This window comes from Sturnira hondurensis, unplaced genomic scaffold (genome assembly GCF_014824575.4).
Source record: "Sturnira hondurensis isolate 20B ecotype Veracruz unplaced genomic scaffold, ASM1482457v3 Scaffold0000167, whole genome shotgun sequence".
Taxonomy (NCBI): Eukaryota; Metazoa; Chordata; class Mammalia; order Chiroptera; family Phyllostomidae; genus Sturnira; species Sturnira hondurensis.
The window spans coordinates 2,141,724-2,158,481 of record NW_028072798.1 but is presented as its reverse complement, the minus strand read 5'-3'; the positions used below and the strand labels follow the sequence as shown (position 1 = coordinate 2,158,481).

General features: G+C 42.5%; 1 protein-coding gene across 1 annotated transcript in view; it reads left to right on the top strand.

Annotated features, from left to right (window-relative positions):
• The window catches only part of RGS17 (regulator of G protein signaling 17), an 88,963-nt gene that overhangs the window by 61,454 nt on the left and 10,751 nt on the right, over positions 1–16,758 (top strand). The window contains exons 3-4 of the mRNA XM_037052459.1: positions 11,759–11,851; positions 13,679–13,913. Of these exons, the coding sequence (XP_036908354.1) occupies positions 11,759–11,851; positions 13,679–13,913 (328 nt within the window). The remainder of the gene's footprint in view (positions 1–11,758; positions 11,852–13,678; positions 13,914–16,758) is intronic.

Here is a 16,758-nt window from a genome sequence, read left to right as displayed (position 1 = left end):
GTCAGAACCTCACGTTCCTCTTTTATCAGGATGCAAACAAAATGACCTCACTCTTCAGGTAGCTAAACCCCTTCCCTGTTTCTTGATGAACAGGAAGCCTCTGAAGGATGTGCGGGCTCCTCACCACAGGGCTGTCACCAAGACAGTGGGAATCAGTGAGGCCATTCAGACAGTTGGATGTGAGGCGAGGTTTGTGAGTGTGCCCTGCAGACTAGAAACTGCTGTGCACTCACAGAAAGAGGTGCCTCAAAAATGAGATGAAAGGTGGAGCTTTCAAAATTCATTTTGAGCTGAAAGCTAATTTCCATCAGAGGTTATATTAAAATAACCCACACTATTTTTTTCAAATAAACCTCATACACTTTTTTTTCCAAATAACCCAGGAGATTTTTTTGGCAGACTTTTTCAGAAGTCTGTAGGTACTTCTTCATCCCTCTTTTAACTCCTCATTGCTCCTGCAGGTGTCCTACCAAGCAAGATGGACTTCCATGTTCAATGGCACAGAATTAGAATTCAAGGGACTGCAGCCCCCCTGTCTCTGAAATGTCCCCACTGACTTCTCCTGCCACTTCCTGGTGGTCAGGGGAAGGCTCTGGGGGAGAGCCTGGCCCCTGGCTCCCCTCCTGCAGTTTCCAAGGGAAATGTTCTGTCTGCAGCTATATTGCATATTAGAATTAGCTATAAGCTGTTGTTTGGGAAGAAAATAATACCCCCACTGAAAAACTGTTTAGAAAAATGCTGTGTCTGATTTCACAGAGAAAAAGACGGAAGGCTTGCTCCCTGCCTCCCGTCGCCATGCCATCCGGGAAAGAAGTGGGACAAAAACACAAGTTCCCTTGTTATCCAGTCCCTTGTTTGGTCCCCTTGAAGGTGACACTTCCAAATGTTTCATTTCCAAATTTGATAGGAACCCTTTCCAAAGCTTCTTATTTTGTAAACTCTTAAGAATTACATCAAGTACAACTTTTCAGATTGAATCGACAATCTCACGCACCAGTGTATCTCGCCTACATATTTGGCTCAACTCACACACCCTTCATTCTTCTCAGGAGAAATTGGTCACAGACTGAATTTAGCAAATCATCCCTGTGAAAGCTAAACTCGTCTCCCTTTTGAACACACTCGTTGCCAGAGTTCCCAGACCATGGAGAGCTCTGACTGGGGAAATGTTAAGCGGCTTCGTAAACATGCTTTCAGTTGCCCCCTTTCTCCATTTTTAACAATCACCACAGCCTCTATAATTCAAAGCTGCAAAAATAATGTCCTATTTTATCCTCTGACGCTGTCACACTTTAGCTCTCTGCCAATGGAAACACTAAGATGCATGCTTTAAAAGCCAAAGGATATTTTTTGAAAGGGAAAACAAATCCATGTCTGCTCCATGCTAAAGACACCGCCCTCTGGAAATAAATCTGCTCAACAGGCTAGATGAATCATTGCATCTGAGGCACCAGTGAATGCAGGGTCTCTTCCGATACCTCCCTTCCTCAGAGACCTGGTCCATCGCACGTGGGGGTATAAGGTGCTGCAGATCTAACCAGGTGCTGGTTAGAAGTCCTTCCAAAGGACTCGTAACCAGATCATCCTAAATGCAGAGAATTCTACAGTTCTGACACTCCGTCTCACATAGCAGAGATGAATTTCCTCCATAGCTTCTGTAACTTACACAAAGTTATTTTGAAATTCCATTTCACCACTGCATAGATAAATTTCCTTAGTAGTTTTTACAACTCGCACAATCAAAGCCATTGACCACAAAGAACCCAGGTTTCCCAGACCGTATACACAAAACCAAAAAGTGAACATTAGGACGGCAGGCCTTCGATATGTCATGCATTTGCCAATTCACTCATTACAATTTAGTTCTGCCCTGTCCTGCTGTATGTCATTAACCTTCCCCAGAGTCCCCCTGCCTTTACATGGGGAACAAATTCTCAGGAAGCAATGGGATGTTGATATGAGCATTGGGTACCGCTCCCCAGGCCAACCTCGAGAACAGCTTCATATCAAGTTGCCTCGGCCAGGTCTGTGCTGCACGTGGCCAGGGTGCTAGTTATTGGACGCCTGCTGGAATTAGAACTTCTTGACCGTTTCTCATGGAAGGCAGACCACTGGTACTCTTCTTGACTGTGTTTACTGTAAACGCCTATTTTTCAGGGCATCATATTGCAGTGTTTAGGTCAGCCATAGGAAGATAGATGTGAAGAAAGAAAAACAATAGATGAACATATTATGCCCGTTCATATACATATACATCATATACATATACACACATATATATGAGATCCAGTTCCACCAAGACAGGAACAACCAGAATCGCAAATACATCAGGGAGGTCAAGTGCGTGAGAAGTGTAAAACCTCTTGTCGTCTGTCCACCTGGGAGGTTACCCATGAACTGTGTGAGGGTCAAGCTTCTCCTTCACGTGGACCAGGAGGAAGAATTTAGAGAGAAAACTGCCATCAGAGAAAAAGAGCTTTCCCCTCTCAAAGGTTCAGAGACAACCTGACCTTTTTGGGGTGAAAGTCAATTTAAGGGAAGTTGGTTTCCCCTTCCTGACCTATTCAAAGCAAATTATTGCATTTCTAAAACAATATTGAATTCAGCCCTTCCAAATCCAGGCCAAATTTATTAGCTTTGTGGACAGTGTTTAAGAATTTTTCCCCAGCCTCTCCAGATCAACAATGAAGTAAAACATGAGGTTATGACACTTTGCTATGCCTACCCGATCTATGAGATGTCACAATTGTACTGTCTGATTGCAGGAAGCACCGGCACTTTATTTTTGTCCCTCTCATCAAAATCTCCGTTATTTGTTTCAGGGCTAGCATACTTTCTTTCCTGGTGTAAGCGTGGTGGACCTATAAAAATAAACTTGCTCTTTCAGGACATCACTCAAGAACTACCTGCTTTTTTGTCAGATAAGATGATAAAGTCCACTTCTAATGAATATGGAACTGATCTTTAATAATTCTGCTTAATTGGTTTTATAAATACTGTAATGCCTGGCACTATAAAATTCATAGCTTTGTTTAAGCTATCAACATACTATATAGCAAAGTATAGCTCATGTCCAGGAAGGTGGGTTTTTAAGTAGACAGCAAGTTTCTGCTATGGCTACTTTTTGTGTAAAGCAATATAGATTATATAAAAGTAGGAACCATTTTAGTCAACCAATTCCATGACATAATGAAATAATAGTTCCACGTGATCCATTCTAAATAGATGCAGTCTTGCCATACTTAAAGATTACACACAAATTCTAGCAACATGTCTCCTCATATAAAGCCTATTTTCACGAGGCAGCGAGGGGGAGGGGAGAAGCATGGCACCGGGATTAGCCCTGGGCGCACTCCAGTTTCGTAATGTGGAACTGGGAAACCTCAATCTCTCTGAGCCTCAGTTTCTTCACCTGTAACCTCTGATTAATAATGCGTATCTATCAGTTAGTTTAGGGTTCAGTACATTGTGGGGGCCACTGGATAATCCTTTATTGTTCAGTATTATTTCTGACCCCCTTATAAGTCTGAGATTGAAAGACAATGACCAGACTTGGTAGAATTTGACCACTGTATGCTTAGCATGTTCTACTTACATGTTGTTAGTTCATGTAACAGAACCTGTGTCTGCATTCTGTGCCCCTGGCCCTTTCTCCCCCACTCTCATGTTAACCAGCACAGGGGTAGAGCGTGCACCACACAGTCATAGGGTTCCCAGAGTGTTGTAAGTTCACGATTTACTGGGGTAAAGTTTTCCGGGGTCATTGCCTTCAAGCCCATACACATTCACACACACAGTAACTGGGAAAATTACTGGAGGAGGAAGGAATGGCTGGATGGATAAGAGACTCGAGCATCTAGCAGGTGTTTTTCTGAGTACCAGCTACTGCAGGTCCAGATGTTCATTCTGGTTCTTAGGACAGGGACACACGTTAACTAAAACCAGAGCCAGAGCTCCGACTGAACGGATGCATTTAGAGACTTGGATGATCCCACGCCATTTTAATAATAGTATCCACTAACTAAATAGAAGTCATCTGGCCTTTTCGCATCCCAGATATTTGCTTTCCCACAAAAGCATCCACTAACTTAATTATGACTTACAGGGAAAATTGCAGTGGGTTGAAGGAAGAGCTTAAAATAGAATTTCAATCAACCTGAGAACTGAAGTAGAAGATTCTGATGATGTGTGTAATATAAAGTGCATCTAAATAGTCAGTCCTATAATTCTCTGAATTTTAAGCAGGGGCAGGGGGACCTGTTTATGCCACATAAGCTTTAGTTATTTAACTAAGCATTGTGGATCCAGATTTTAACCGTGTAATAACTTAAATGCAGTTGGCATTCTAAGTCAAGTTATGTGTCAATGAACCTAAAAATACATGGCCTGGAGTTTAAAGTAAAAATGAAATAATTTAATATTAATAGAAAAAGGAAATTTTTGAAGCCCATCTTTTCGAACAGAAGTATGTATAAAAGGAAATTGCTAGCAAAGAGAGAGTAGGAGAAGATGAAGAGATTTGTCTTCAGTTTCTTTGCATCAGAAAAGAAATCAACATTTACGTATAACCTGGAGAGCATTATGCTAAGTGAAATAAGCCAGTCGGAGAAAGACAAGTGCCGTATGATTTCAGTCTCATGCACAAAATAAACTGATAAACAAAATAGGAACAGACTCCTCAGTAAGAGAACAGACTGACAGCTGTCAGAGGGGAGGGAGTTGCGGGCTGGGTGAGAAAGGGAATGGGATTAAGGGACAAAAAGTCACATTACCAGAAGGGGGCAGGAGAGGGCAGAGGGGAATAAATGGTGATGGAAGGGGTAGTGAACACAACGCAATATGCAGATGATGTATATAATTTTATTAACCAATATCACCCCAATTAATTCCATAAAAAGTAAAAATATATATATAATCCAAACTGGAATTGAAATGGATCTTTTAAAACATTTTAAGTTCAAAAAATATTTTCTGTCTGTTGGTTGTCAAAAACTTTTTCAAATTAATTTGCTTTTAGGATATACGACCTAAGTTCCATAGTACCCAGCAACAGACATTAGAGTTCAAAACAATTTATTATTGGAAAGAATTAACTACAACATTGATAGCATTATGCCTGCCTCTAAAAAACCCCCCCGAAGTATTTCTAAATGAAACGGCTTGGGGCCAGGGTGTATCCAGAACATTTTCTAAATACCAAAAAGGGAAGTGGGTGTAATTATGCACACATCTCAAGACTAAATGTATTGCCTTCAAGTCTGATTAATTGAATGGCTGTTTTCAAATGCCTTAAAAACATATAATTATCAAAACTCCAAACATGTACGAAGAAGTTTTTTTAAAGATTTTATTTACTTACTTTGTAGAGAGAGGGGAAAAAGGGGAAAAGAGGGAGAAAACTATGTGTGAGCGTTGATGGGTTGCCTGTCTGTCACACACCCTGACTGAGGAACTACTCCCATAATTTTCTTCAGTTTTATTATATTTATAAAGGCAACATAGCCATCTAGTGGACAGATTTTTAATAGCGGGTCATTTAATTTTGAGAAGTTCACGTTTATGAAATAAAAGCTGAAGCCAAATGAAATACTTGTTTTCAGGCACCTGGTACATATTATTGAAAGTAGGTGGGGTATTTATAGGGGCAATGCTTCTTTTTTAAAGAAGTGTTGTAATATACTTTCAGACAGATTCCCATCCACCGCTCTCATCCCCACAGTCTCCTTTCAAAAGCAAGTTTTACCAAAATGTACACATGGAAGAGGAGAGGTTGGAGTCAGACGTTGGACTGTACCGGTGTTTTGCTATGTCTGAAGTTGTGGGTGGTGCGAGTTCGCCGCCCTGCCTTCCGGTTCCTTCTTTTCTGCGCCGTGTAGTCTTTTCTAAGCCACGCATCCGTGCTCTTCTCCCTCCCACACTCCCTCGTCCCAGAGCTCTCTCTGCGGGTGGGAGCTGGTTGTCCTTCCAGTGTGGCCCTTTGTAGAGGCGCCGCCTGGTCTGCAGTCGTGAGAGGTATCACCTCTTCTCTTCCTCTTCCAGGCTTTGCGGTCAAAACCTTCTGTAACCACTCCTGCCCGATAGTCTCCACTCCAGGGACTTGAGAAATTCTCCCTCTCCCCTATCTGTTGCACGTTCAGTCGCCTGGGCATTGACCCCTATACACCTCCAACTGCGGGACAGTGCGGATGGAGGGGTATGTGCACCTCCTCCACTGGATTGTGATGGGCTTACCCTTTCCAAACATTTGGGAGCCATCAGTGAATGCTGACGCTAACTAATCATGACACATGTTAGTTGCGGGTATTGTGTAAGTCAACCTCGGTGACAGTTTCCTGGTCAATAAAATGGGAAGGATCAATAACCAATCCCTGCTCGCCTTTTAGGACATTTGTGAGAAAGAGGTGGTAGGTAATGTATGAGGAAGTAGTTTGGAACAATGGCAAGGTATTAGTCTGTATTTCCTCCAGTTGAGATAAAAAATCTTCTGTAAAATTGGAATCGCCACTTTAACATGTTGGCCCTCACATTTCATGGAGCATGGGTAATAAGTTGCCTTTTTGTCCCAGGTTTTGAGTCTCTGCTTGTGTACTAGGTCACCACCATTATCCCCATTATAGGTGAGGAAAATAAAGTGTGGAAAGCCAAAATCATTTTACAGGAGGTATGTTCTAGATTTGGAGTCCCCTCCTCATTTTCCTGGCCCATTATTTAGCCACACCTCACTGCCATCCCTAATTGATTGCTCCCCCCTACCACCTCCCCAACACACGTGATCTCTCCATTTTGCCCGACATGGGTGCGTATGGAGCCTCTTTACAGCTCCCAGCCTCCACACATTTGCCCCTCTGCTTGGAATTCCCTTTGTCCAAGTGTCCATCTGGCAAATGCCTGCTTACTGTTTAGTCTAGGTGTTCATTACCTCCTCCGTGAAGCTTGTCTCAATTCTCTCCTGCAGAACCGTAGCTGCCGCACCTGTGCCTGCACAAACACCCCTGCATACCTCTATTTTAGCTCTCCCTGCGGTGCCGCGTGGTGCTTATTTACCTGCCAGTGCTCCTTGCATTCAGGGCTGCTGCTTGTGGGTCTTGAATTTCCAACCCAGGCAATGTTGCATGAACCAGGTGTCCCTAACATGTTTATAAACTATGATTGACTACTAAATAAAACTGCTGTATTATTTTACCATGGTATTTTTTGACGGAGGAAAATGGAACATCTAAAGAATAACCTGTTAATATTTTGTAGAACCTGAGGATGTTGATTTCATTTTTGCACTGGGAAATTTGAGGTAGAAGCTGTTAAATAAAAAGGAAAAACTGGTATCGCAATGTGAGAATATTAAAATATTGAATAGTATCTGCCTTACTAATGACAGTGGCTCTTTCTGGAATCTTGATGTCATACTGCATTAAATTGAAGCATCCCATTGGTTCCTCGGTTGAGTTTTTGTATAAATATGTAGTTTGTGACCAGCCCCTACCCCAGAGTCACCATGGCTATGGCAGAGTCTTCATCTTATCTGCACCCATTTCAAAGGTTCTCCCTAAGACCCACTTATTTTTCTTACAAAAGTGTACTGTCTTCCAAAATAGGCCCCCCAGGTATCCATGGGGACAGATCAGTTGGCAAACTCTGTAATGGGCAGCCAGTAATGACGAGGAAACCAGCCCGCAGTGCCCACGGCATCATGGATAAGGCACGAGACAAATTCACATGAACTACCGAGTCCTGTGGAGGAAAGGGGGCAGCACAGCTACTCCCTCAAGGAGGGAGCGCCTCAGAGCAGCCTAGCCACCCTCTCAAGGGGAGAGCACCCTTGCCTAGACAGGCTTTTATTGGGTTTAATTTGTGCAGGACTACAGGTACAGCTCATTAATCATTATCAGGCAGTAAGATCAAACAGTAGATAGCATACAAAGAACTATTAGGGCTTCTTCTGAGTCAGGGTCTATCAGCCAAAAGGCTACAAAACTTTGGGAAACAAACTAATTTACTGCTTGGGCCTTTATCATTTAACTAAGAGCATTCTTAGCAAAGCAGGCTTCACAGGATTTTACATATCTCTCTCAGGCCTGATCACTGGGGGAGCCCACCCTTTCCAGCACAGGGCTGCACCGCCCTCTGCCATTGTTTCAGGCTTAAGACAGGCAGAGCAGGCAGATAGGCAAGGAATTAAGAGAAATGAGGACGCAGGCTTCATCAAAGCCAAGGGGCAAAGGTCCATCGCCCCCTTTCTCCATAGCCCCTCAAGTCCTTTCTTGGAGCCTCCATGTGATCATGCCTGTCTTACATCATTCCCCCCTGGGGGAAGCTTACCCATCATTGGCTAACTGATCAAGCATTAAGCATTGGGGGTCGGTTATAGATGAAGGAGCAGAAGTTGTACCCCTGTCAAGCTTTGTCTCCTGAGTGGCTTATGGTCCGATGGTCACTCACTCAGCCTTAGCCCTGGGGTGGTTACAGCTTCTGAAAACAGGCAGGGACGTTCCCAACACAGTGATGCGTTCCTTACCCCACTACCGAACGCCCCTGAAAACAAGCGAAAAGGCCCTCCATGCACAAAGAAGGCATCATTTCCGTATTTTTTGAAATATACCAAAGATAATTTTCTCTTCCTAAAGTCACCATCCTTGAAACTGTCTAATGTAATTTTAAGTGCTTATTTCCCTATTTAGCCTAGGGTATAGGTTAGATTGGCACTTCCCTCTGTAAATATTTAAGTTTTGATTGACTTTCACAGTGAGCATGGTGTACATATTCTGTTCTACTTATGGCTTTGGTTGTTTAAAAAGTAGGAATGTTCAATTTGAAACATTACAAACATCGTAAAAGTAAAAAGCGTATATCTCAGGTGAACCCTCTCTGTTGTAACAGAGACGTTACACTATTTTCTTTTCAGAGCTTTTTCCCAGGCACATACAATATGTATATGTTGCTCTAAAGCAAATATTTCTGGCAATTTATTAGCTTAAAAATGGACTCTATTACTGAGAGCAGGAACAAGTGAAATTGGGGACAGACATTCGTCATTCCTAAGATGTAAATGACAACCAGTCTAGTACTCACTCTCCTGTCATGTTCTCCATTTTTTTCATCTTCAAGTGTCCATGTCAGTGGTTCTTGATCATTAAAACTTTGAAACCAACCTTTTGAGAAGAGCGTTGCAAGACAGTTAATTAGCAGGACACTTGCTCATTGCTAAAGGTCAGTTTCTTTCTCGGGGACAGTTTTGTGTCCAATATCGAATCAGGGACTGGAGCAAACAGCGAACAGCATTTATAGAACAGTTATTTTGAGTCACTTTAGTGCATGTGTGTCCACATGTCCCCATCCGTAGAGGTGAATATGAACACAACCCGATATTTCAGGGTGATCGTTCTCACATGGTGGCATTTGGGATGTTTGTAACCATCGCAGAAACGGAGAGAAGAGCCAGAACTCATGTTCAGAAACTTGTCAGTCGTGCATGTAGATTCCAGATTTGTTGCTTGACAGCAAACACACAATGGTGAAAAAAAATTGTTTTTAAGATTTTGCATAAAATGGAGAATACTTGCATGAGTGTGTCACACTGCATTTGTAAGGATATATAACTAATAAATTTTCAAATTTATTATTTAATCAGCAAAGCAAACTCTTTTTTTAGTCTTTTTATAATACTTTCCTGTGTGTGCACATATGCATATAAATTCAGTAAAACTTGGCTGAAAGGGTATTAATGTCCTACTTAAATACGTTCTTTCTGGAATCTATCAAAATGTGCGTATTCCATACATTTGGCATTATTAACTTCTCCCAGGGAATTTTACAGAATGTTGTTAACCTCCTCCCACCCGCTTTCACATCATTATTGGAAATACATCATCAAACTCCAGAGAAGCTCTGTAATCACACCTTGAGAAGTTAGTGTCTCCCGTAACCAAGCAGCTGACCCGAGAGCACAGCGACGCCGAGGACCGAGGTTTCCTAGGCCAGCTGAGTGTGCAAACGCAGCCCCGGTACCCAGACGATGCTGCCGCTCTCTCTGACTCCCCTTCGCTGTGTTCCCCGGGGCGCCCTGCCTCGGAGGGCTGCACCCCCGCACGTGCCGCCGCCTGCTGAGCACAGCCCCGGCAGTCTCGGGGCCACCGCGCTGCTGTGAAGGCTTCCTCTTTTCTTTCCATGACACCTGCCAGCGTCCCTAGAGACGGTTCCAAGAGAACTTTACTTCACTATTAATCCTTTTTTTCATCCAGGGGTCTTTTTTCTGACCGAAGCATCCCATCCAACTCCCACTGAGTTCACTTTCCTGCACACGGTCTCCTCTTTGAACTAAAGGTTCCCACGAGCATCACCCTCAGTTGTGGGTGGGCCGCTGCTCCTGCAACTCTTCCCTGCGCTCCAGCTTCTCCGTCCTCACCCTGGCACCTGAGAGCGAGAGAATGAGTTTATGAGCCACCATCTCCGCTTCCCTCGCCAGACTTTCCTGGTACTCGTTGGAAGCTTTTTTGCCACTGAACTCCTTGCCACCACAGCCACATTTAGTGACCCTTTTCTCCATTCACGTAGTGAGTAGTTCATGGCATCGGCGCCTGCCGCAGAGCGTGCTTCATAATAGGCACGCAACACAAATAGCAGGGTCATTTGCCAGAACCGGGTTTAAATTCCAACCGTATCACATATTTTGTGTGAGTTTGGGTCGACCTAACATGCAACCCTGTGATTCACTGCTTATCTATAGAATGGGGAGAATGAAATTAAAGGTAAAAATATAGTGCCTGGCACAGACAGACATTAGAAAATAATAGTTTCCATTTCCCCTTATTGAAAAATGAATGATTGAACAGAAGAAAAAGATGTTAGCTGAACTTCTTTTGCTCTCTGACAGGTCCCATGAAGCCCCTTGGCTCCTGCACAGGGGGATCGGTTTGCTAATTCAGTGGCTTGACTTTTCCGAGTCATCCTACCCAACTGCTTCTTAGTATCTGCCTATAACCTCCCTCATCACCTAGAACCTACACCTAGAACCTTGGGTGTTCCACTCTAAGGCATGACTCCTGCAGCACTAAAGCCAACGGGCGTATACTGCATCCTGTAATCCTGTACAGTGTCTGAATTTACGTCCCACAGACCCAGAGACCCTTCCCACCGACACTCTCCTTTCTAGAACCCCTGGAGGCACTGGAGATTGGCTACATGGGACGAGAGGGCACAGACAAAGTCAACTGTGCATCCAGTGGTTCAAACTGGAGTGTGCGGAGGAATGATGGTATCCGTGACAGAGAACCTGGTCTGCAAAGGAGGGTGATGTGAATTATGCAGATGCTGCTTTGGATTCTGACACATTGTACCTTTTTAGCTATCAGCCGAGGAAAGTAAATAGGAAACAAACTATGAATAGAACTAATCAAAAGCCAAAATGAAATTATCCCAAAGAGTAGCCTAATACTGTATATCAAATATTAAATCGTATGATCATGTCGGTATCTCGGGGATTTTAAGTAATTTAAGTTATGTAAGTATGAAGCCAGAATGTGTAACAGTATCCATTTTTGAGTTCTGATTTATTTATAATTTTATTCAATAGTCATTCTCTCTTTTTTTTGAGTTGACCTGGGCTTACCCATCTTTTAAAAATGACATTGCTCTTTTGTACATTAAACCTTCTCACATAGTTGGAAATGAAATTCTTCTGTGAAATAGTTTCCTGCAGGTTTTTTTCTCTTCTTTCAACAATTGATTTTCCACAGACAAAATAAAATGTTATGCTACATTACAGCCTCACTGTGAGAAATGAAGAAAGAGCGGAAACTGCAGAAAGACCCCCACACACCACAAAAATGGAGACCATCCAGGTCCTAGAGGAAGAAGGGTGAGTGAGTCAGGGTGTAATTGCATCTTGTCCCCATTCCCGGTTTGCATCTATCTACTCAGGGCTTAGCTGCCAACTCGTGCTTCTTCCTGTCACTCCCGAAAGTGGGCTTGGGACGTGAGTGCACACACGCGCTGGGAGATCTTTTGTGATGCAGTTGCTTTCCATCCATTCTTCTGTTGGCTCTGTTAAGCGATCAGCTAAAATATTTCCTGGCATATCCTTTCCCTTTCAAAAAGTAATAATTGTTGCGGGAATTAGTCCCCTCAAAATGGGCTGATTCTTTCCTTCCTTTTTCTGAGAACATTTCTTTCAGTCATCCTCTTCCTCCGGGAAGAATCTAAAACACACACATAAAAGGTGTATGGAGCTGCCTAACTCCGTCAGGAAGAGCACCCAGCTGGCAGTCGGTCCCATTTCCGTCAGAACAGACTCTAGCCACGTATTTTCTCCAAAAGGAGAAGTTGAAATAAAGAATGGGATCTACTGATAAAATCAAGACACAAGTGGATCATTTGGGTAATTTTAAGTGCTTTCTTTTTCTACCGATGAGAAGGTTTTAATCTTGATGCTGCGTAGTAATGTTTTTCTTTAAAATTTTTTTAAATGAATGAGGGAATTTAGACATTTTGCAAGAGTAAAAATCTATTTAAAATACTTTCTCAAAAAGGTGTATACACATGTGTACCTTCTTTGCCCAAGTGTGTTTTAGTTTAGAAAATTACTAAATGGACTGTTGAATGGGGAAGCAAGCTCAGTTTAACCATAAGCATGCCCAGTCCATTTCTCCCACTTCTTTGATGTACAAGCAAAGGGAGCAATAGCTGGTGGTTTCTGCAGTAAAGTAGTCACTGAAAACCTGAATACAGACATCTCAAAGGTCCTGACTGTCATCGCAAAGGCCCTGAGATTTGTAACCGCAATAACTTCATGGGTAACAATTCATTCGCAGTACAGAGTAGGCAAAAGTAGGTTTACAGTTGTGAGTGTGCAAAACATAGTTTACTCTTATGTTATTATCTATTAATTATTCTATTATTTTTCATGCAAACAACTGTAAACCTACTTTTGTCCCACTGGTATTTAATGGAATCATTATTAAAGTTGAGGAAAATAGGTGAAAAGTGCACACAATGGATTCTTCTTTTAGATCCAGTGATTAAAAAATAAAGCTACCAGAGGCCCTGGCTGGCGTAGCTCAGTGGATTGAGCGCCGGTCTGCGAACCAGACGATCGCGGTTTGATTCCCAGTCAGGGCACATGCCTGGGTTGCAGGCCGGTTCCTTGCAGGCTAACTCCCAGCAGGGGACGCACAAAAGGCAACCATACATTGATGTTTCTCTCCCTCTCTCCTTCCCCTCTAAAGGAAAATAAATAAATAAAATCTTTAAATAAATAAATAAAGCTACCAGAGATGAAAGGAGAAACTGTATCTTATAGTTTGAGAATGAAAATCTGCCTCAGATGCAAACAAAAAAATTCGAACAGTAAGTGTATTGACTGTTTCTATGACCTTGGAATATATCAAGGTTTGAACATTCCCAGTCTTCGGTAGGAATTATGACGACCACATGCAGAGTCCGTATAAGCCCCCTGCTATTGGAACACTTGGTTCCCTGACTTGCAGCTTGTACCTAACACTAATTTTTGTCAAGACCCAGAAATCACTCACCTAGTCCTGGCAGATTTTTTGCCAGATCAGCCCGTACTGAGGGGCAGTGACCACTAGATGGCAGCAATTGAATAGAAAATCTATCTGCTCCTCCTGTCTACCTGGGCTAGCTTTAACCCTGTCGCCTTGGGTAACCGCCCATTCTTTCCCTGTAGGCAAAACCCCACTTCAGATGAAGTCTTGTCCTGGTCTCAGAATTTTGACAAGATGATGAAGGCCCCAGCAGGAAGAAACCTTTTCAGAGAGTTCCTCCGAACAGAATACAGCGAAGAGAACCTACTTTTCTGGCTTGCCTGTGAAGACTTAAAGAAAGAGCAGAACAAAAAAGTAGTTGAGGAGAAGGCCCGAACGATATACGACGATTACATTTCGATACTGTCACCTAAAGAGGTAAAACTCTGGAAAGTATTGGTGTGGGTTTCCTAACCAAGGATGAGCCTTCAGGGAGCTCTGTCTGAATAGGATGATGCATGGGGTGTGGACAGGCGAGAAGCTTCTCTGGGTAGATCATTTAGATTCCATTGTAAGGGACTGTGTGAATGTGTTTGAAAGCCAGGTGTCCTCACTCTGCTTTGTTCGTCCACCTCTGGCTGAATCTCTGGTGGTCTACTTGCTTCTCAGGACTGACATTAGGAAGCCTGTTGAAAATACAATTTGCTGTGACTTAACACTAACGTGGAGAAAAATTTACTTAGGGGCAGCGTTTCTCAACGTGTGATCCCCAGATGACCAGTGCGAGGTTTCAGCAGGAGCATTTGTTGGTAAAGCAAATTCTTGAGGTCCACCCAGAACTTCTGAATCTGAAGTTTTTTAAAAAGAGCTCAGGAATCTGTCCATTTAACAAGCTCCCCACACATAGGCAAGTTTGGAAACCTCTGATGCAGGGTCTCAAAAACAAATACCATATTTGCATTGCTTATGATACAGAACTGAGGACTGAGCCTTCGTGATCCATTAATATTCTTGAGCAGAGATGGGTATAGTAATTATTTTACTTATTCTAGTTGTGCTGTCTTGAAAGTGCAAGCTATTTTTCCCCATTGCCAGAGTGTACCTAATACATGAGGAACATTTCAAGCAACCAAACAAGCACTTTTCCATTCAGCTCCAGCTGTTGGACTTAAATGCTACTGGTGAGGGAAGGGTCAGTGGCATGCGCCGGCCTCTGGGGTGCTGGGTTCCAGACGTGCTTTCAAGCCTTTCCACTCAGAGGTTCCTAGAGTGCCTATTCTTCCTCACACCACCCTCTATTGATAGTTTCTGCTGCTCCTAAATCGCTGTGGTTCCTACCTGTGCACTTAAGTGTCCTGACCTGGTCCTTTTCTGCTCCCCAAGGGTGACCTCCACAGCCCTTTGGTGCTTGCACAGATGTTTACAAAGTCCTCTGGAAAGAGCCTCCATTCATCAGTGCCCCATCCAACACTTGCTGGGGCCCCAGCTGACTTGCACTCCTACCTTGAAATCTATGGAAGTGTCTGCTTTAGCAATCTCTATGTTTGGGAGTCTCTATAAACTATTTCCCCTCCAGTGAGGTCTACCAAAGTAACTAGTTTTTTTATTCGGTTTTAAGTGCCATTGGAATTCCAGAGTACTCCAATGGTATTGTCTCTTAAAAATGAGAAACTTTCAGTTGGATACACAAAAGATTTTTTTTCCTGAAGTAACATTAAAAGGGTATTTATAGCAACAAGGTGGGGAGAATGTTCTCTGAAGTGTCAATGCATTTATTACTGTTTCTATCACCATTATAACTCTACATCCTAAAAACACATTCTCCGGGTTTCTGATCTATCTAGAACCTCAGCGTTTAACCAATAAATAGTACTTGGGTTTCATTAGCACATTGACTTCTTTCTCACTTTTATTTTAATGTTGCATTATATAGCAAATATATCAAATAATTCAAATGTGTTCAAAGGTGTGCTTCTCATGCCCATAACTACACATAAGTACAGAGTCTTAGGGAAGCTAATCTTAATCCATTTCTCACACCAAAATGTGTAATATATATCATCTTAAATGATAATTGTCTAGATTATCTAGTCCATTTCTCTGTGCCATCTAGGCATCATCTGAAAAGGATAACTATTTCATTTTTAAAATAATGTTATTAGAAACAAAAAATTCTTCATATAGTTAGTGCATATAGTTCCTTTGTTTTAGTCACTACTTTTAATTTCTAGTGTTTTATGGAAACATTTTCCCATTGTCCCCACAGTGGTCTTCAGATTTCACAGATTTGTAAAATACTTAATTTTCACAAATTTACTTCTTCTGTGGGCCACAGTTTAGAGCTATCATAGTTATTGATTATTGAAAGATAAACTCACAATTGTAAATCTGCTTTTGCCCATCCTTGTATTCGATTATTGTTTAGCAGTGAAAATGAGTAAACTAAAAGTAGGTATTTGCAATTATAAAAGACCATTGTTAAAAAAGTTGTATTTTCAGCCAAGGTGTAGCTGCATTTACTCTCAAACCATGTCCAACCACGACCCACTGACACACAGTGTGGCATGCACTTCAGAAGAGACCTTTGCAAACTCTTATATTTCACTGACTTTTCCATGCAAAAATGTGTCAGATTCTAATCAGCCTCAATACATCACTAATTGTCTGACAGTGCTGAGTTATCACCCTTCGAATTTTGCGTTCCAACACTGGGGAGAACTCTTCACACGGGAGAGCCCTGACTATGTGGTAGGAATACTCTGGTGCAGGGAATTGTAGCCCTGGCTCTGCTTCAGCCTAATTGTGTGACCCAGCATAAGTGAGTTCACTGAAGTCAAAGGGGCACAGAGAGCAGGAAACCAAACTGAGAATGGCAGCTGTAAGTAAGGCCCTTCTGCTACTTAACTTCATGCCCCACCCCGCCCCACGACCTGGTTAGTAAGTTCTGGTCCTCCTCACTGCTGTCCCCAGGTTCAACCTCGGAGCCTCTCTCAACGTGGAGCTCAGAGCAGCCAGTCAGGTTCCAGTGGGATGGAGTCTTTTCCCTGGTAGGGGGAGCTCACCTGGCCTTCCTACCTCTGAAATTCTGCAACTGTTTCTACTTACTCCAAATAGTTTTAAAGAACGTGAACAGTTGAATCATTTGTAAGTTGGTAATAACTAAATACTAAAAATTATCAGGACTTTATTCTTAACCAGAACCTCATTTTTTTCACTAGACTGTCCATTTACCTCAAGTCAGTTGAGTTATCATGTTTCTCTTTGTGAAATGTAGAGAAAGTCT